Source organism: Myxine glutinosa, chromosome 5, assembly GCF_964187855.1.
Source record: "Myxine glutinosa chromosome 5, kmMyxGlut1.1, whole genome shotgun sequence".
NCBI classification, from domain to species: Eukaryota; Metazoa; Chordata; class Myxini; order Myxiniformes; family Myxinidae; genus Myxine; species Myxine glutinosa.
In genome coordinates this window covers 842,636-865,131 of record NC_136265.1, presented here as the reverse complement: position 1 = coordinate 865,131, position 22,496 = coordinate 842,636, and the positions used below count along the sequence as shown (strand labels likewise).

The window sequence follows — 22,496 nt, the reverse complement described above, 5'->3', positions numbered from 1 at the left end:
TCACCACAATCCCAATTACCAGCAGCACAACATACACCAAGACGTCGTCACCTGCTGACACTAGCCTGATCGAAAATACTCGGCCACTTCCGGTGCTGGAGATACTACATGCACTTACTTCAATACTTCATGAATCAATTCGTCCCACCGTTGTATGTTCATCTGCTCTTGTGCAAAATATTAACAGGGGACATACCAAGTGTTCCCTGATGATTCACAGCAGGTGACTACAACGGGTGACTCGTCCACCTCCCATCTGTTGTGTTCCAACAGGTGACCCGACACACGAGCAGACAGTCAGGGGCAACCCCCAACGTATTGACAGGAAGGTCTCACAGATACCCATTCGATCCAGACTGTCGATTATGCCTGTAGGGACACACATGTCACACACCTGTCACCTGAAGCACCTGTCCGCATCCTCTGAGATTCGTGTTCCACCAATTTAGCTTCCAAGCACGAGCTCCTCACACACAAACATGAATTCAAACATTTTCAATGTGGAGTCTGCAACCCACGTGATCCCTCACCGTCCGACCAAGATCCATTTCATTCATATTATTTCCATCCTTCTCCACTCACCTTCTTTTTTTTAGGTCATCTCATCTCAATTTTGAAGAGATGAACTTGTAAAATGGGTCGTGATGCTCGTCTGTCTGTCTGTCTGTCTGTCTCCAGTACAGCTTGGTACACGTCTGTACTACTCCGTCATGGCTTAATGGACGTGATTGATCGAACATCGACGCGCATGCGTCCACTTCCTGTCCAACCTCGCTATGAGAGAGTTCAGTGGCATGCTCACTCCTCAGTCGAGAAGAATGGGAAGCCGAGTGCTTGCATATAACTGAGGGGATGGCATGGCTGTGATGCTGATGCAGTGCCCCCTGTGAGTTAGGGCAGGAATTTGGAATTTCTTTATGGTGCCGACGATAGCTCGCATATTCTTCACAAAGGACACCATGGGATCTTTAACGTCCACCAACTAATGCTGGCAGTTTTGCGTCCATCCTACGGACAGCATACACATTTATTGATGGCCTGCGAGACACCAGGATGGCAGTTTATAGCTGGTCCAAGATTTCCACCCAGGATGCACGCCTCCGAGTACCTTCTCACTTCTAGCTGACTGCACGTAAAGGCTGCTTGGACAGGACAAAGGATTTTGATTTCCTTCATCAGGCATACAACCGCGACGTCAAGCTGGCCAAGTTTGAGTACACCATGGCGAGGGATGAGCTTGAGCTCAAGTCCGGACTTTTTGTCAATGATGACGATAGGCGAGATGAAGATACAGAAACCTTGGACACAGAGAAAGGAACTATCAACAGCCAATATGATGAGCTGATTGAGACAGAAAATGAGAATTTTCTCAACTGTGGCATGAAGAAATTTGAGAAACATGAAGGGAAAGCCCCTTTAGGAATGTTCAACCTGGCAAATGCCATCATGGGCAGTGGAGTGTTGGTTCTTGCTTATGCCATGGCGAATACTGGCATCGTTCTCTTCACCATTTTGCTGGTAGGCGTGACTATACTGTCCTGCTACTCCATCCACCTGCTGCTTGTCACCTCAGATACTGCTGGAACAAAGTCCTACGAACAGCTTTGCTACATTACAGGAAGACGTCCAGTTCAGCTCATCTCTGCCGGAGCTATCATAATGCAAAATATCGGAGCTATGTCCAGCTACCTGTTCATTATTAAGTACGAACTTCCTGCCGTCATTCAAGGCTTCTGTTCGGATGACGTCATTGAATAACAGACAATTTGATTTTTCAAACTGGCCAATCCTGTTGTTACTAGACCTTGGTTTCTCACTGGAGACTACCTCGTTATCCTTGTGAACATCGGCATAATTCCATCCTCTTATCATATATCTTATCTTATCTTATCATATTCCAGGATCATATCATAATCTAATCGGAAAAATGTTACCTGTCAACACATTTAAGGCCAATTTCTGCCGTGAACTTCAGACCAAAATTGAATTCACCGTTGCTGCATACATATCCAATCAACAGATGACGTCGTCTCCTTTGAACTCAGCGCGCACGTTCGCACTTCCACACGATATCTCTCTCCAAGAGTACTTTGGTACGTAAGTTCCTGCAGCCCATCTACATATTACGTATGCTTGCCGGTGAACGACGGCTCCGATTTGCCACGTTCCCATCGAGAGGGGGCACTGCATCAGCGGCACATCCACACCCTCAGCCAACGATGTCATATATACTCAGCACCCATCAATGGTACATGCTAGCATCATATACAAACATGACAGCATTTATTTATTTATCACAATACCATTTGCGTTCTGGTCAAGTCTGGTCGCAACTTTATTTTACAAGATCCCTGTGTACAGGCCTGGTGTTGAGCCTGGTGTTGGCTTAGTGGTTAGGGTGCCGGCTTGGGATCCTAGGATCCTGGGTTCGAATCCCGGTATAATCGCTGAATTAATGCCAGGGGGGTTGACTCACCCTGTCATCCTTCCGAGGTCGGCACATTTGAGTACCAGTTCACTGGTAATTCCCTGTGTGTCGCAAGAGGCGACTAACAGGGTTGGCGGCAGGAAGGGCATCCGGCCATAAAACATTGCTTCAAAAAGGGGACCAAGGTTCCCAAAAACGGCCAACCCCTGCTCCGCGAGGAAAAAATGGCCTCTAAAGGTGGTTCTTCTTGTTCCTGTGTACAGTGCGCTCAAGATTAATTCAAGCAGAATTTGACGATCGCTTGAATAAAGTCAGGACAATGATCGCTGGGCTTCCGGTCCGAATTAAAGCGTTATTAAATTAAAATTACAGCTCATTTATTTCGCGATTCCCTGCGGGATTATAACGCGTTGCCTAGGCAATGCCTGCCCGTGAACCACACTCCGACCTGCACAAGGCAGGAAGGCGGGGCCAAATCACCCAATCCAGACAGGCGCGCTTCTCCAGGACTCACGTTTTTCCACACCTGGGTCGCGTGTTTTCAAAACAATACACACTTTTTTGTCCAGCGTGTTACAAATTTCGCTCTTTCACGAGCCTCGATGTTGTATACAAAAAAAAAAAAAAAAAAAAATGCGCATTCCATTCTCGCTTCATTGCGAACTGGAGTTTTAACAATTTTAATTTTCCCACACGGCAAACCACATCCAGCATTTTAGCAATTTAAAATGTTATTTTCCCGATCTTCCATGGATGTCCGGTCAACAGCAACACCCGAGCCTCATATTCAAACTCCAGGCTGCACAGCTCAGAGGCGAGCAGGCACAATCATACAGCTAGCCGATATGCCGCATCCTGGAGGATGCGAATCGCACATCATCCTGAGCATTCATTTTGGCCTGCCTGATCAACACCAGGACGACCCAATCGAGCTGAACTGGACGAACAGGTAGCTGGACATAGCTCCCTCCCCCCCCCCCCCCCCCCCCTCTGGATGGGTGCAAGATGCAGTGAATCCCTGCCTGACCCTCCAACCTCATTGTACACAAGATAGCAGTCTGCTAGGAACGGAGGTGGGGGCTCCAAGCCCACAAATCCCAATGCCATTTCACCTTGTATTATACAACCATAAACGTCCAAAATTTCTCAGAATGCCTCACTTTAAACTCACGATGATCCCATCCTACAGCAGTTGAATGATGACACCTCCCCTCCACCTCATCCTGACTCACTCTCTCATTCAAGCATGATTGGACAAATTCATCAATTCCATCCACCTGTTAATACAACACCTGTTGTAACAACACCTACAACACCTGCAACAATACAACAATATGTACAACACAATATAACAATACAATACAACAACACAACATGTACACGACCTCTTCACCTTCCATAAACAAATTGGTGAACAGTATTTGCGGAACATTTTCCCCACTTGGTACACACGGCACTCAATTACTGCAACCCCCAAGAGGAGCGCGATAGTGGCCCCCCAGTGAAGGTAGGTGCATTTCTTACCTGGTTTCTCAGCATGGAGAAAACCTCTAACTTCACGCTTCATTGGGAAGACCTCCTCTGCGTTCACCTGGAACCCTTCTCCCACACTCATTTGAATTTTTTGACTGCCTGATCCAACTCAATTTCCTAATTGTGAGTTCCCTGGCCCACTCTGATACCCAGGCGCTGCAGACACCTGGACCATCGGCATCTTGGGCCAACACTACACCTGCCAAGCTTGCCTGCTTCTGGTGCGGGCCTCATCCCACCACCAGGAATTCCTTTCAGTGCACCTCACCTGGCTTTTTCTGGTGAACCTTCTCTAATTTGTCACCCAAGGTCTCTCCGGCTGCCAATTTGAACGTTCCTTCCTCTGGCCATGCTTCACTCAGGGTTTTGGTCAGTTTTCCGATTTATTGGAGTGATCTTGGTCCTGGGATCCCTCTTCCCGGTCCTCACCCCCCCCCCCACCCCCCTCCTTTGACTGACCCACCCCTACCCTTCCGGCCATGGCTCACTCAGGGTCTTGGTCAGTTTTTCGATTTATTGGAGTGATCTTGGTCCCGCGATCCCTCTTCCCGGGCCTCACACCCCTCCTCTCCTTTCTGACCCACCCCTACCTTTCCCGGTAATGAGTAAACACTGCTTCCTCTGGCAACCACCTGTACTTACAATTTGTTTGTGGGCCTGAGCCAGAGAGGTGAAGGAGGGACGAGTCAAACCTGGAGCTAGGGAGAGGAGCACTAATTTTAAACCATCCCGTCAGCCGCAAAAATGGTTCACCTCTTATCAATCAGTTGCCGGCCTCTCCTGTCCTTCCCTCCGGGGCTCGTCCCTTCTTCGTTGCTCCTTGTCAGCCCTGCTTGCTTGCGCCAAATGTTGATAAACTAACTCAGCTTGAGATCATTTCAGAAGAGGGAAGCAGGTTTATTGAATTACCAAGCATGATCATGGAGAATCGTAATAGGAGGTCGATGCTAACAGGCAAGACGGTTCCAAGGACGATCTAACTCACTTGTGGAACAGACACCCTTTATGTACCGGTAAAATCAGATAACTGTTTTCAAGCAGGAATGGCAGTTTCTGGGAGATGAAGGCTTGGTTTGTTCTCCTTATTATGCTATCAGCTGAACACCCATGCAAGGCATTGCGACACTCCAAGGCTCAATCTCCTTTACTCCATCCATGTCCAAGGTTATGCTGGCAAGCCAGTTTCTGAAAACAAATTTACGCTGAGCCATGAATGATCCTTTCTTCTAAATGAACTAAATATAACAAACAGAACATGTTCAAAGGCATAATCTCCACGTGTGTGTGTGTGTGTGTGTGTGTGTGTGTGTGTGTGTGTGTGTGTGTGTGTGTGTGTGTGTGTGTGTGTGTGTATGTTCCCCTTCATATGGTTAGGTTTTAAAGGCTTTGAGTAGTGCTTTAGGAGGGATTTGAGTGGGGGGGGGGGGGGGGGAGGGGGGGGAGGGTTAAGGGGCAATCTTTGAACACGACTGTGTGTCAATCGGTTAAAAGACCTAAAAGACTGAGGACCCAAAATACCCCACGTATCTAGAAGACCCAATGGACCCCAGACACCCAAAATACCCTGTAGACTGTTAAATACACAAAAGACAATGAAGACCCCAAGGACCCAGAAAATCTCAAGGACTCTGAAGATCCAAAATACCCCGAAGACCCTGAAGACCCAATGGACCCCAAACACCTAAAATACCCCAAATACCCAAAACACCCTGAAGACTGTTGAAGACCCAAAAGACCATGAAGACCCAAAAGACTGAAAAAAACCCTGAAGACCCTAAATGGACTGCAAAGACCCAAAATATCCCAAAGACCCAATGGACCCCAAACACCCAAAATACCCGGAAGATGCAAAAGACCATGAATACCCAAAAGACCCTGAGTATCCAAAAGACCCAAACAATCCCGAGGACCCAAATGACCCAGAAGGCCCAGAGGACCCAAAGTACCCCATGGACCCAGAAGACCCCAAGGACTCCGAATACCCAAAATACCCTGAAGTCCCAATGGGCCCCAAACACCCAAAATACCCTGAAGACACTGAAGACTGTTAAAGACCCAAAATACTCCAAAGACCCAAAAAACCCCAAAAGGGTTCAAAGGGGAATAGCACTACGGTGGATGAAAAACACGAAGCCGATAGAGAGAGAAAAAAAAAACACCTTTGGAGGCCATTTTTCCCCGCAGAGCAGGGGTTGGCCTTTTTTGGGCACCGTGGTCCCCTTTTTGAAGCAATGTTTTATGGCCGGATGCCCTTCCTGCCGCCAACCCTGTTAGTCGCCTCTTGCGACACACAGGAAAACTCATACTCAATTTGCCGACCTCAGAAGGATGACAGGCTGAGTCAACCCCCCTGGTGTTAATTCAGCGATCGACCAGGATTCAAACCCAGGATCCTAGGATCCAAAGCCGGCACCCTAACCACTAAGTCAACACCAGGCAACACCAACACCAACGAAGCCGATAGAGAAATGTTGTGTAATTTGTATTTGATACGAAATCCAACGTTGAGAGAGAAAGTTGAAAGATCTATCGTGAAAAAATTGATAAGTGCTAAATTGAGAATTGGTCTTGGTTATCAAAAATTGGTTCGTTGAAGCGGAGCTCTCGGCCGGTTTGCTCATTATTCCAAGTGAGTTCAAAATTTTCCCGTGAAGCTCCGCCCACTTGTGGATTGCGATACGTTCCCCATGAGTCTCGCTGCCAAGGCCGCTTTTCATGGCCTTAAGTCCGACATCGCTGGCGCCGCTGTGTCGACGATTGACGAAAATAAATCCTTTGTTTCAGAAAGCGATGCGTCGGATCATGCAATAGCTGCGACACTCTCTCAGGGGGGGCGCCCTGTGGCCTTCTTTTCAAGGACTCTCTCCTCCGTGGAACGGCGGCATTCATCAGTCGAAAAGCAGGCGTATGCCATCGTCGAGTCGATCAGGCGTTGGCATCCCTATTTGCTTGGACGATGTTTCCAAATTATCACAGATCAACAGAGCGTTGCATTTATGTACGACACGCAGCATGCTCAACGCATTAAGAATGAGAAAATCACTCGCTGGCGGATCGAGCTCGCTGATTTCTGCTACACAATCAAATATCGCCCAGGGCGGGATAACCTTGTTGCCGATGCTTTATCGTGGCCAGCGATGTGTGCGAGCCTCACCTCTTTTGAGGACCTGCGCGTTCTTCATGACACCTTGTGCCATCCCGGCGTGATGCATTTCGCTCATTACGTGCGCAGTCGTAACTTGCCCTATTCCGTTGAGGATATTCGTCAGCTCTGTCGCATGTGTTCCGTATGCGCTGAACTCAAACCTCGCTTCTACAACCCTCCTATGGGCATGCTAGTCCAAGCCACTAGGCCGTGGGGGAGATTGGCGATGGATTTCAAAGGACCGGCTTTTCTCAAACGTGTCGTTCGCATGAGTAAATATGACCCACTGGGGGATAAGGTGCAGGTTCTCCAGGCTAACCCCGAGCACGCTCATGTGTTGTTTTCCAATGGACGGGAGTCGGCGGTTTCAGTACACCACCTGGCCCCATGCGGGGAAGTTGACGAACCAGCTTACGATCACGTTGATCCGCCCGATGATCTGCCTATGGAGTATCTGCCAGCTTCCTCACCGCTACATGCACCCGATCCGGCTGGCCCTGTGGGGCCACCGCCGTCACCCGACTTAGGCGGCTACTCTGACGCGGGGGACTCTGGTCTTGGGGATGTAGTACCCGGTAGTTACCGGACCCGCGCCGGGAGAGAGATTCGCTGCCCCGACCGCTATGGTTGGGTTTGACTGACATGGACTGGCAACTGCCACCCACTGATATGACTCTGCTGCTATGTACTGATAGCTTGATTTCTGCTGTCGCGGAAGTGTAGTTCTAACGGCGGGGAGAATGTAATGAAATTGTGTCTAAGTTGAACCCAGGTGTTATGCAGTCTCCAACCACTGAGAGGCTTCTATAAGAATTCGGATGAACATCGCTCCGAGACATTCCTGAGACATTTATTCTGTGTGATAGTGTATACTCGAATGGTGCGTATATCTGGATGATCCAGGCTTGCTTGCTCTAATTGCTCATCGATTCCTACTTCCATGATTACGGAATACTGATACAATGCTTGATTATTTCTTACAGGTGTTGCCAGAGATCGAAACTGAATTAAACCTACCATTGGGACGATGTTGTATCTCTTGATTTCTTCCAACACATGGCTCATTGTAAAGAACTCTCCATGGGGAATAAAATATGTTATTGATGATGTCATGCGTGCCTCCATTATGACCTCATAATTCGACAAGTACAAAACTTCATCCGATCAAGATGCAATTTCTTGAGCGCCATGTCGGCATAAACTGGTGGAGAAAAAAATGATGATGACATCATCGGTCACGTGGTTCGACCGCCATCTTGGAAAAACGGAAAAAACTTTGCACCTCTATATCTCCGAAAGTGCTGAATAGAAAAAATTGAGACATGGCTCATTGTAAAGAACTCTCCATGGGGAATAAAATATGTTAATGATGATGTAATAGGTGCCTCCATTATGATGTCATAATTCGACAAGTACAAAACTTCATCCGATCAAGATGAAATTTCTTGAGCATCATCAAGGAATAAATTAGTTTAGAAAACAAGTAATGATGACGTCATCGGTCACGTGGTTTGGCCGCCATATTTGTTTATGACGTCATAATTCGACAAGTACAAAACTTCATCCAATCAAGATGCAATTTCTTGAGCGCCATGATGGCATAAACTGGTGGAGAAAAAAATAATGATGACGTCATCGGTCACGTGGTTCGGCCGCCACCTTGGAAAAACCAAAAATCTTTGCACCTCTATATCTCCGAAAGTGCTGAATCGAAAAAATTGAGACATGGCTCATTGTAAAGAACTCTCCATGGGGAATAAAATATATTAATGATGATGTCATAGGTGCCTCCATTATGACGTCATAATTCGACACAAAACTTCATCTGATGAAGATGAAATTTGTTGAGCATAATCTAGGAATAAATTAGTTTGGAAAACAAATAATGATGACGTCATCGGTTACGTGGTACGGCTTGAAAAAAGCCTTCTTGATGGCTTCTTATTCTTCTTCTTGATGATCTTGAAAAAAACCGAAAAACTTGATCCAAAATGTCCGATAAAAAAAAAGTATATTCTGGGATGTCCTCGGTCTCTGACCGATTTTTCATCTGTTTGTCTGTGAGCAGGTTATATCAAAAGGGTATGGACAGATTCAGATGAAACTTGGTGGACATCTTATGTGTGTGACAAGGACAAATTGATTAGATTTCAGTGAAGATCTGGATCGGGATCCGAGAATTTTTGAAGTGATTCTTCACCATTGAGACAGAGCGAAAACGATATACAGCACGATATCTCAAAGAGTTGTGGACGAGTTGTGACAAAACTTGGTGGATGAATTGGAGAGGTGATACGAACAAGCCAATCAAGTTTTGGTTCAGCTCCGGATCCTCATCCGGCCTATCAGTTTATCAGTGAGATACAAAACGTAAACTGTTCAACCTGGCGGGGGTAGGTGCCCGATTGCCGTTCTGCCTGTCATCTTACTATAATTCACCAAATGTCCGTCTGTCTGTCCATTCGAAGGTACCGCAAAAACGGTTGAACAAATCGCAACGATATTTTGGGTGTGTAATCCTAGGACCCACTGGAGTAAAATAGGTTGTATTGTTTTTCCAAGTTTTCCAATTTTCCAATTTTTCCAAACACGATGGAATAATATTTACCGATATGAACAGTGATGTGGCTTTTGTTGAAATTCTACGTACCAGGAGAGAGTAGATCGACCTCATGACAAACTCTTCCTATATAAACGTGCGGCTCCGAAGTAACACGGCAGTGTGTGCAGAGCGACTGATAAACAGGTGTAGCGGCCGCTTCCGTGTTACAGATTCGGCGCGCACTCTTCACACATAAACGTGCGACTGAGAAAGACATGTAGCGGCCACTTCCGTTTTGCAGAATTCAATCTTTTTTCAAAATGGGCGCCATGTACTGTTTAGATTTTGATGATTTGCGTGTGATATGATTCAACGGATGTTTATATGAATCGTTTAAAATAAAAAAGTGTTTTCAATTTCTGATTGGGTATTCAATATTTTGCCTTTTCATTTGGGTTTCCCAATTGAAGCCCCGCCCATAGGGCGGGTACCGTTGTTAGTTGATTTAATGGGTGAAAGTTTTGTCATTATCTTTTCAGACACTATTCCTGGACGACAATGCATGGCTTCTTGCTTCTTCTTGATGAAACATTTTGAAGATGTTCTCACTTACCTCAACTCCATCAAGGTCAGTTCCTGTGCTCATTTCCGTTCACCCCAAGGAATCTGCTTTCTTTTAACAAAAAAGTGCGTTTACTACGGTCGATTTTTGAAGATCAAAAAAACTCGAAAAACACTTTCCATAAAAGAGTAATTATGTCTCTGCTATTTAAATTGTAGACGATGACTTGCAAACCGAGCTCTCGGGTGGTGTACAGAAGCGTTTAAAAAAATAATAACTAACAAGTACAGATACATTCAAAGTACACCTCCCCATGCCAAATAAATAAATAAATAAATAACATATCCTCCAGTGTGCGACATTCCTGAAGGTGCGCAGCAATGCTGTCATGCAGCACATCGACACAGAATTGCGAGGGGGAGATGTACAATAATTGATAGATTAATTGCGTAATTAAATAGATAAATGATAATCATAAAATAATTAATTTATTAATCAATTGGCTAACAGCATACCTCAAACATCAGTGTTTCATCTGAAGCTGGAACTTTTTGAAAATCAATTAAATTAAATCGAAAATAAAATAACTGATTAATGAATTGATTAATCAATAAATAAAATTAATCGATGAATTTGATGAATCAATAAATCAAAAATATCCTTTATAGCCAAATCAATTGGTCATGGTTGTGTCTGAATATCAGCTTACTAGCTCAAAAGGTGCCTGAGATATTGCCCAGGTGACAGAGAAAACCCTAACAACCCAGGTAAATAAGTGATTAATAAATCGATTATAATGAAGTAAATAACTGATTAATCAAAAAAACAAAAAATACCGTTTTTGCCAAAGCACGTGCTCACCATTGTGCATAAATTTCAGGTTCCTAGCTCAAAGGATGGCTGAGATATCGCCCGGACAAACAAACAAATGAAAAATCCCTCATAGTACAGTACTTGGCAAAACACTTGGCAAAAGAGAACAAAGTAGAATGGCATTCAGTATAGCATCCTTTTGACCTCACAAATAATTGGTTGAATTCAGTGACCTGATATACAAATAGTCTTCAAATTTTAAGTTAATCAGATGAAAATTGACAATTTTAGAGATTTGGCTTATGTTGGCCTTTTAGCCTATGTTGACCTTGTAACCTATGTTGACCTTTTAGCCTATGTTGACCTTGTAACCTATGTTGGCCTTTTAGCCTATGTTGACCTTGTAACCTATGTTGACCTCAAAAATAGTTGGTGGTTGAATTCAGTTCGTTGATATGGAAATCCTTTTCAAATTTCAAGTCAATCGGATGAAAATGGAGGATTTTAGAAATTTGATAAAAAAAGTGGTTGACCTTTGGCCGATGTTGACGTTTTGAACTCAAAAATAAATATGATTCTTAGTCAGGTTCACTATGTCAATAAATTATATTTCGTTCAAAATCATGGTAGATTAGCAAACCTATACATTTTTGGAAAGGTTATAGCATAAGGAAACTAAAAATCAATGTTTACATTTGGAGAGATACCTGTATGGCGGCCATTTTGGATTTTCAAAATGGCCACTGTAAAATACATATTTTGTTCTATTTCTGCCTCTAATTACCCTAAAAACTTTTTAAAATATACTAAACCTATATTTTCAGGGACAAGGAATCCAATGAAAGTATCAAATTAGTGCTATGGGGAATGGTAAGACACGAATCAAAGGTTTTGAATTGCAAAATACTGTCTTTATATTCGCGATAAGTTGCATAATCAAATACATGTTATCATTTTGTACAGGCAGTTAATAACATCATCGTCAGGTTCACTATGTTTTTTCGTTCAAAATTTTGGTAGTTTAGCAAAACTATACATTTCTGGAATACTCAGAGCATGAGGAATCCAAAAATTAATGTTTGCATTTGCGTAGACACCTTTGCGAAAATGACACTCAGGACAGTGATGAATATCTGTAAAAGCATATTCCTGAACGGTGTAGACCTAGTAGATCCTGTGTATAGGACTTATAGTTCAATCTGATACTAACAAGGCTGCTTTCTTGCTTTATAAACCCATACCTATAACTTCAAAGGACTTGCAATATCATATCATGTATTATGTAATACAGTTATATCACAAATATAAAGACAATGGTTTTCAATTACCTTTGTTTGTTGCTTTTCTATAATCCTGAGCACTATTTTGAGGCCTTTATTGGATTCCTTAATCCAGAAAACATAGGATTAGCATATTTAATTAAGTTTCTAGGTTGACTAGAAGCTGAGATAGCACAAAATATGTATTTTATGGCGGCCATTTTGAAAATCCAAAATGGCGGCCATGCAGGTGTCTGTGCAAATGCCAACATTGATTTTCAGACTCTCCATGCTCTGATGATTCCAAAAATGTACAGGTTTGCTAATCTCCCAAAATTTTGAACGAAATTATATTTGTTAACATAGTGAACCTGACTCTTCATCACTGTCCTGAGTGTCATTTTCGCAAAGGTGTCGACGCAAATGTAAACATTAATTTTTGGATTCCTCATGCTCTGAGTATTCCAGAAATGTATAGTTTTGCTAATCTACCAAAATTTTGAACGAAATTATATTTGTTAACATAGTGAACCTGACTATCAAAATGTGTCACAATAATTCATATCACCAAACATACACAGGCAGTCAGCAAAATCATATATACACATGCAGTCAGTATAACTTCACATCTACACAGGCAGTCAATGACAAAATATACACAGGCAGTCAATGGCATCAAACATACACGATTACAGAATATGCCATTTAGAGTTCGTCATCACCGTCCTGTGTGTCGTATCCGACAATATAGTCCGCATCGTTTTCACAGTCCGTTCCACAGAAGCAAAGGTCGGTCAAATTGATTGGCAAATCGAATTGGTCGAATGGTCGATCGAATCGAATTCGATGAATCGAATCGAATCGAATCGATCGAATTGGTCGAATGGTCGATCGAAGCAATTGGTCGAATGGTCGAATTGGTCGAATGGAATTTGTCGATTGGTCGAATTGGTCGAATTGGTCGAATCGAATTGGTCGGAATTGGCAAATGTAAACATTGATTTTCAGATTTTCCATGTAATAACGTTTCCAAAAATGTATAGGTTTGCTAATCTACCATGATTTTGAACGAAAAAACATAGTGAACCTGACTATCTGTTGGACCATAAACTCTACCATTTAGTGAAGTTTCGTGAAAATCTGTTTAAAATTGTGACCTGTAGGCAGGTATAAGTGAGCGGACAGACAAACGCAGACAAACACAGACAAACACACACACACACACACACACACACACACACACACACACACACACACACACGCCTTCTGTTCCTCACAATTCTGTCTCTCTCTTATTCACTTGTTCTGTTTGAGAGGCAATTAGAGATTAAATCTGTCATATGAATAAACTTTGTACAAATCAATAAAAACAACAGCGTATATAATCTATTAGAGGGGAATTATAGATTAAATCTGTCATATGAATAAACTTTGTACAAATCAATAAAAACAACAGCGTATATAATCTGTTAGAGAGGGAATTATAGATTAAATCTGTCATATGAATAAACTTTGTACAAATCAATAAAAACATCAGCGGTATATAATCTGTTAGAGGGGAATTAGAGATTAAATCTGTCATATGAATAAACTTTGTACAAATCAATAAAAACATCAGCGGTATATAATCTGTTAGAGGGGAATTAGAGATTAAATCTGTCATATGAATAAACTTTGTACAAATCAATAAAAACATCAGCGGTATATTATCTGTTAGAGGGGAATTATAGATTAAATCAGTCATATGAATAAACTTTGTACAAATCAATAAACATCAGCGGTATATAATCTGTTAGAGGGGAATTATAGATTAAATCAGTCATATGAATAAACTTTGTACAAATCAATAAACATCAGCGGTATATTATCTGTTAGAGGGGAATTATAGATTAAATCTGTCATATGAATAAACTTTGTACAAATCAATAAACATCAGCGGTATATAATCTGTTAGAGGGGAATTATAGATTAAATCTGTCATATGAATAAACTTTGTACAAATCAATAAAAACATCAGCGGTATATAATCTGTTCGAGGGGAATTATAGATTAAATCAGTCATATGAATAAACTTTGTACAAATCAATAAACATCAGCGGTATATAATCTGTTCGAGGGGAATTTATAGATTAAATCTGTCATATGAATAAACTTTGTACAAATCAATAAAAACATCAGCAGTATATAATCTGTTCGAGGGGAATTATAGATTAAATCAGTCATATGAATAAACTTTGTACAAATCAATAAAAACATCAGCAGTATATAATCTGTTCGAGGGGAATTATAGATTAAATCTGTCATATGAATAAACTTTGTACAAATCAATAAACATCAGCGGTATATAATCTGTTCGAGGGGAATTATAGATTAAATCAGTCATATGAATAAACTTTGTACAAATCAATAAAAACATCAGCGGTATATAATCTGTTAGAGGGGAATTATAGATTAAATCAGTCATATGAATAAACTTTGTACAAATCAATAAACATCAGCGGTATATAATCTGTTCGAGGGGAATTATAGATTAAATCAGTCATATGAATAAACTTTGTACAAATCAATAAAAACATCAGCGGTATATAATCTGTTAGAGGGGAATTATAGATTAAATCAGTCATATGAATAAACTTTGTACAAATCAATAAACATCAGCGGTATATAATCTGTTCGAGGGGAATTATAGATTAAATCTGTCATATGAATAAACTTTGTACAAATCAATAAACATCAGCGGTATATAATCTGTTCGAGGGGAATTATAGATTAAATCAGTCATATGAATAAACTTTGTACAAATCAATAAACATCAGCGGTATATAATCTGTTAGAGGGGAATTAGAGGTTAAATCAGTCATATGAATAAACTTTGTACAAATCAATAAACATCAGCGGTATATAATCTGTTAGAGGGGAATTATAGATTAAATCTGTCATATGAATAAACTTTGTACAAATCAATAAACATCAGCGGTATATAATCTGTTCGAGGGGAATTATAGATTAAATCTGTCATATGAATAAACTTTGTACAAATCAATAAAAACATCAGCGGTATATAATCTGTTAGAGAGGGAATTATAGATTAAATCTGTCATATGAATAAACTTTGTACAAATCAATAAACATCAGCGGTATATAATCTGTTAGAGGGGAATTATAGATTAAATCTGTCATATGAATAAACTTTGTACAAATCAATAAAAACATCAGCGGTATATAATCTGTTAGAGGGGAATTATAGATTAAATCAGTCATATGAATAAACTTTGTACAAATCAATAAACATCAGCGGTATATAATCTGTTAGAGGGGAATTAGAGGTTAAATCTGTCATATGACTAAAACCCATATCTGGAGAGTGCTCAACTATGAAGGCCAAACTGGTGATCAAAAATAATCTTAAATTTAGAAAGAAATCTGGTTAGACGGTTATAAACAAGTCTCTCCTAAATTTTAGAAAAACACGAAAGAACAGATGTGGGTCTGTAATTGTGAACGACATGACGATTGTTACTTTTGAAAACAGGAGAAACTTTAGCGATCTTCAGATTCAGAGGAACAGAACCAGTAAGAAAAGATAAATTGAATATTTTAATCTCAGGGGTGAAAAATATAAGATATGACAGAATTTACCACAGAAGAACGAATTTCATCATCGGCACAACTAGTGGCTCTATTAAGCTTCCTGCCAATCTCTGCCAATCTCAATTATTTCAAAATAATTTGTTGGCACAAGGAAAAAAGATGAAGTTTTGGGGCTGTGCAGATAGTTGCTAAAGTGCGTGTTAGTTGGTGGGATTTTATTAACGAATGAAACGCAGATGTTCGTAAAATAAGAATTGAAGGAGTTAGCAATATCTCTAGGATTGGAGCAAACCTCCTGCCCATCGGAACAATTTTCTGGAATATCCACATATTACCTTTATCGAGAATTTTTTTGATTTCACGCCAAGTATTTTTCACGTTATTTTTATTCATGTTAAATTTATTGATGTAATGTAATTTTTTGGCATGTCGGATAGTAGTAGTTAATAGATTACGGTAACTCTTATAATGTCGCCCATTATTCTCAGAAGGATTATGTAAGAAGTGCCGATAGAGCCTATTTTTGTAGTTCCAGGAGTTGATAATGGATCGGGTGAGCCGTGGATGATTCGTCTTTCCTCTTCCACTCCTTTTGGTAATAAGTGGGAAATGGCGATTGTAAGAGTTAGTGAGAAGAGAAAGAAAAGTATCATAAGCAGAGTTAGCTTGATGGGATTGATAGACTTCCCCCCAATCCATGGATTTGATGTCTGCAGTAAAAGAGCACCAGGTGTTATAGTTGATAACTCCAGTGACATAACTCTTTTGGACAGAAGTGGAATTTAGAAAACATGAAGGAGTAATCTGAAAAAGGTAAATGATCAGAAATATCAGTGTTTCGGATACCTGCATAAATATCATCATCATTATCATTATTAGTGAGTTATCAATAAGGGTAGTACTTTAAGGGGTAATACGAGTTGGCTGGTCAATCAGAGGATGAAATCTATATGAATAAAAAGTATGAACAAAGTCGTCATTACGTTGATGATTAGAGCAGTTAAGCAAATTAAAATTAAAATCTCCCATTAAATAACAGTTTCCTTTCTCCAGCAATAACATCAAGACAAAAATCAAGACATTGCAGAAAGTTTTCAGGATGAGAACCAGGAGCCCTATAGATGTTACCTACAATCAAATTACAGGAAAATTCACGTTCAATTTCAATAAACATTATTTCATAGGTATCAGAAGACGACATGAGGTCGTCACGTGTGTGAAATTTCAAAGAACTACAAATAAACACAGAAACTCCACGTCCAATTTTATCAGAACGTGAGGAGTGGACAAGGTTATAGTTAGGCATTGTAATATATGATACTCTGAACCAAATTTGAGTAAATCCGTAAAGAGAGAAGGAATGATTTAAAGGGGACAAAAAAAATCTGTAGTATCATACAAATGTCTACAAAGGCTCCTGGAATCCATATAAAATATGCAGGAACAGCCATCATATGGTATAATCGAAATCCTTGAAAGTATTGCCTTCCAAGTTGAAACAAGCACCATTATGAAAATGATTATTGGAAAATTCATTTACATTCGGAATAAAGGTCATAGGTCAAAACTATAAACACAAGGTACATACTAAAACAAAATACTAAGAAAGAGTTATAATTACACATAGAGATACCTTGGAAGCAAACATCGAGCCAAAATAGGTTAATGGATCGAGATGCTGCATAGGATAAAGAACAACTGTGTAAATTGAGTAAGTTTAAGTAAATACAGTATTGAATGAATAATGTTCACTGTAATGGATTAAGTAAATACAGTGTTAAGTAAATGCAGAAGTAAATGCAGTATTAAGTAAATACAGAAGTAAATATAGTGTAAGTACATAGTGTTCACCGAGATAGATTAGTAAGTACAGTATTAAGTAAATACAATATCGGTAAGTAGTGTTCACTGTAATAGATTAAGTAACTACAGTATCAAATACAATCTATCATAAAAAAGGCAGTGTCCGTCCGTCCATCCGTCCGTCCGTCTGTCTGTCTCCTCCATAACTCCAAAACCATGAAGCCTAGCGGCCCCAAACATTGCATCCATACTTCTCAAACTCAAACAGATTGCAAGGATGAAAACTGGGTGTTTGGGGTTGTTATAACACCCTTTTTGAAGATGAGTAACGAGGTGCTCATCAGAAAAAAAAACCCAAAAAGGCTTACCAATATGGCGGCCCGCCATATTGGTCAGCCCACTGCACCTCGCTGGGCTCTTAAGCCGCCATTTTGTTTCGGCTTACTCAACATGCCTTGCCTTGGAAACACGATCGATTATCATTCCAAAATTGAAGCATATCATCAAAATCTGGATTCGGATATGAGGATTGGATGCTGTAGACTAAATAATGTCCACATCTGGAGTGAAATCTGGCAAAATTTACCATATCTAGCGATTTTATAACTGAGTGTATATATGCATTTATTTAAGCGAGGTTGTGATTCTCATTCTGGGGTTAGTTTTTTTTTTTTTTTTACTTAATAATAATTTTAACTTAATTCATACTTCCATGGGATAGGCTGTCACTCCACTGTACCTGCAATCTGTTTTTAAAATTCCTCGGCCATTTCAACCAGAAGCAATCAGCTTGCTATCGCTTGCCAAGCCAGCCGTTCCTTGTCACTCATTTCGTTGGAGTGCTTGCTGGAGTGCTTAAGCTGCTTTGTGAGGGCTCTTAATTAATTAGTCACAAGGCTGGGGAAGTTTGGTTGTGTTATAACACCCTTTTTGAATATGATTAACCACCACTTGGTGAACGCTATTCAGTCTGCTTTTGCAAGCCTTTGTATACTTTTGCTTTTTCAATATGAAATGGCGTCACAGTAGACAGAGATCCCTTTTTGTTTTTACGTACCCATTTTTTTATTGACACATTTTTGTGCGATATACTTTCATTGTATTAAGTAAATAGTGATAAGTAAATACAATGTTCACTGTAATAGATCAAGTAAATAGAGTGATAAGTAAATGCAAAATTAAGTAAATAGCGATAAGTAAATACAATGTTCACTGTAATAGATCAAGTAAATAGAGTGATAAGTAAATACAATGTTCACTGTAAAATATTAAGTAAATGGAGTGATACGTAAATACAATGTTCACTGTAAAAGATTAAATAAACAGAGTGATAAGTAAATACAAAATCAAGTAAATAGAGTGATAAGTAAATACAATGTTCACTATAAAAGATTACATAAATAGAGTGATACATAAATACAATGTTCACTGTAAAAGATTAAGTAAATAGAGTGATAAGTAAATACAGTGTTCACTGTAAAAGATTAAATAAACAGAGTGATAAGTAAATACAAAATCAAGTAAATAGAGTGATAAGTAAATACAATGTTCACTATAAAAGATTACATAAATAGAGTGATACGTAAATACAATGTTCACTGTAAAAGATTAAGTAAATAGAGTGATAAGTAAATACAGTGTTCACTGTAAAAGATTAAGTAAATAGAGTGATAAGTAAATACAGTGTTCACTGTGCTAGATGACAAATCGAGTGTATTTACTTCACCATTCCTGAAACTTAATAGAATCACCGATGTTAGTCTCGAACCCATCAATCCGATCTGCAAGTCCATCTGCCCAGCACTGAACGCAGCAACGACAGACGACGAACGGTTCGAATTAAGCGTTTGAAGAAGAGGAGGGCGTTCCAATCGGGTTTGAGGCTTGAGGTTCCGCTTGGTTCCCTCGTCCAACAGACATGATTACTTCATAAGCTAAACTCAGAGAGAATGCATGTCTCAAAGCAGAAACATGGTAAGACCTGGAAAAGTGAGAAATAGACGCTCAAATTTACAACTCCGATCCTCTATTCATCCTCAGTCGCCATCACAGTTGGTCCACCACGTTTTTCCGTGACGTCAATCGAGAACGTCTTTTTACCTCCGCCACAGAAGGTGGACGGAGGTTATGTTTTCACCCTTGTCTGTCTGTCTGTCTGTCTGTCCGTTTGTGAACAAAATATCTCAAAAAGTTGTAGACTGATTCGGACGACATTTGGCAGAGATGTAGCGTATGTGACGAGGACGAAATGCTCAGATTTTGGTGAAGATCCGGATTCGGATCGGGCTTCTAGCCCAAAAATGATACATATCAGGATATATCAAAAACTTGTGGACGGATTTGGACGAAACTTGGTGGACCGGTTGGGTGTCTGACAAGGACAAGTCCATTCGATTTTGGTGAAGATCTGATTATGGATTCGGATATGAGAATTTTTTTTTTTTTACCATTGTTCTTTGGGAGAGAGGATTCTTCTTCACCATTGAAGTAGAAGTGATTTCTGGCACTTATGGTTAATTGTCCTTGTTCTTCTGCTTTGTTCTCAATCCTCGTGCTACAGAATTGTTTAGTCATTGTAAAAAAGGACAAAACTGTCATCTTAAATCCTGTTTGTTTATACACTAATATTGATGTATTATGAGTTTTATTCACTAACCAGTAAAAAGCCGTTAAAATGACGGGTTGGAACGGTTTATTTGACAGTGCAGCCTCGTGAGCGTGCCAAGGTCTGAAGCCTCGGCCTAGTGTAATTTGTGCTTCTATCTTCTTTATTCATTAGATATCCAACGGGTGTAAATAAACCACCGTTTAGAGGCCATTTTTCCCCGCAAAGTGGGGGTTGGCCTTTTCGGGGACCGTGGTAGTTGTTGTTTTTTGGTCCCCTTTTTTGAAGCAATGTTTTACGGCCGGATGCCCTTCCTGACGCCAACCCTTTTTGCCGCCTTCAACGACAAACAGGGAATTACCAGTGAACTGGTACTCAATTAGCCGACCTCGGAAGGATGACAGGCTGAGTCAACCCCCCTGGCATTAATTCGACGATCGACCGAGATTCGAACCCAGGATCCTAGGATCCTAAGCCGGCACCCTAGCCGCTAGCCCAACACCAGTAAATGAACACTCGTTTTACTCTACATGGGTTACACATCACGTGCAGCGAATTGCACCTCCCTGAACCGTGTATTTATTGTTATTTTATAAAACGCATCTGTACACCGCCCTTGAGGCCCGGTTTGCAAGCCACCGTCTACAGTTCCAATTGAATTGACATGAATAACATCTTCCATAAAAGGGTAATTAAGTTTTTTTGTCCTCAAAATAGACCATAGTGAACACACATTCGTATAAAAAGATTGGCCTTTAAAACCCGACTCAAATCATCCTTATTAAGGGGGACAGACATCTGTACAACACACACAAACTGATATTGTGTTTTATCTGGTCGATAGTATTGTGGCGGACATGAAAGCTCACTGGCGTGAGGGCATCATTCCACGCACCAAATGGGCGGCGGCCACGCCCGAGGGGTAGGCGTGGCCGCGGGATATACACCGGGCGCGCAGCCCGGAGCGCGCCAGTGCTACAGTTGAGTTCGTTTAAAAAAGACTCTTAAACTCACCGCGTTGTCCGCTTCCTTCTTGTTGTACAAGCAAGCGCGTGCAGCACCGCGCTTCATTGGTGACCCTCCAACGTTCTGGTCAGCCGTCGCTGACCACCCGAATACGCCATCGCCATGGCAAACAACGCGGTCCAAATGAAACTCCCCGAGTTCTGGGAGACGCAAGCCGAAGTCTGGTTCCTGCAGGCAGAAGCCCAGTTCCGACTTCGAGGCATCACGGTGGACGAGACCATGTACTGCCACGTGGTCGCTTCCCTCGGGCCCGGCACGGCCACCCGCGTCCTGTCGGTCCTGAGGAACCCACCGGCTGACGGCAGGTACGAGGCGATCAAGCGTCTCCTCCTCGCCACGTTCGGCCTCACGGTGGACGCACGGGCCGACCGCCTCCTGGACCTCCCCGAGCTCGGTGACACGCGACCGTCGGTCTGCATGGACCATATGCTGTCATCGATGGGCGACGAAACCCCGAACGCTCTATTCCGGGCGTTATTTCGACGCCAGCTGCCGGCACGAGTCCGCCTCGCATTGGCCGGTTCTGTGACGACGGAACCCCGAGCGCTCACTGCCGAGGCCGACAGGTTCTTCGCGGCTTTGGACACGCAGGCGAGTTTTGGCGCGGCCGCCGCGCATCCCGAGGCTGACCCTGATGCTGATGCACCACACCTCGGGGATCCCGAGGCTGACGCACGCGGCGTGGCCGCCGCCACGCCACGCCCACCACCACCGTGAAAACCGCGGCCTCCGCCTTCGCCGCAAACCTGGTGCCATTTCCACGCCAGGTTTGGCCACAAGGCGAGGACTTGTTGCCCGCCGTGCTCCTTCGGCAAATCGGGAAACTACAAAGCCGGCGCTTGGTAGCGGCCCAGAGCGTCGGCCATTCCGGCAGCCTTCTTTTTATAACGGACACCTTGTCCGGGCGCCGTTTCCTATGCGATACGGGGGCACAGGTGAGCGTTATCCCTGCCTCTACGTCCGACAAGCACACCGCGGGCTGGGGCCCCGCGTTGCTTGCCGCGAACGGAACACCCATATGCACATTCGGGAAGCGCTGCCTCTCCCGGCGCTTCGGCCGGGTCATCCGTTTGCCCCGCAAACTGGCCCTCCAGGTGCGCGGGAATTCTGGGGGGGCGCGTGTGGCGGACACGAAAGCTCTCTGGCGTGAGGGCATCATTCCACGCATCAAGTGGGCGGCGGCCACACC

General features: G+C 42.0%; 1 protein-coding gene and 1 pseudogene across 2 annotated transcripts in view; both read left to right on the top strand.

Annotated features, from left to right (window-relative positions):
* IFT56 (intraflagellar transport 56) overlaps positions 1-22,496 on the top strand; it is a 182,098-nt gene that overhangs the window by 141,209 nt on the left and 18,393 nt on the right. For both annotated transcript variants that reach the window (XM_078777482.1, XM_078777484.1), the window contains one exon: positions 10,188-10,276. In XM_078777482.1, the coding sequence (XP_078633608.1) occupies positions 10,188-10,276 (89 nt within the window). The remainder of the gene's footprint in view (positions 1-10,187; positions 10,277-22,496) is intronic.
* LOC137428133 (sodium-coupled neutral amino acid symporter 2 pseudogene) lies at positions 1,092-1,861 on the top strand (annotated as a pseudogene).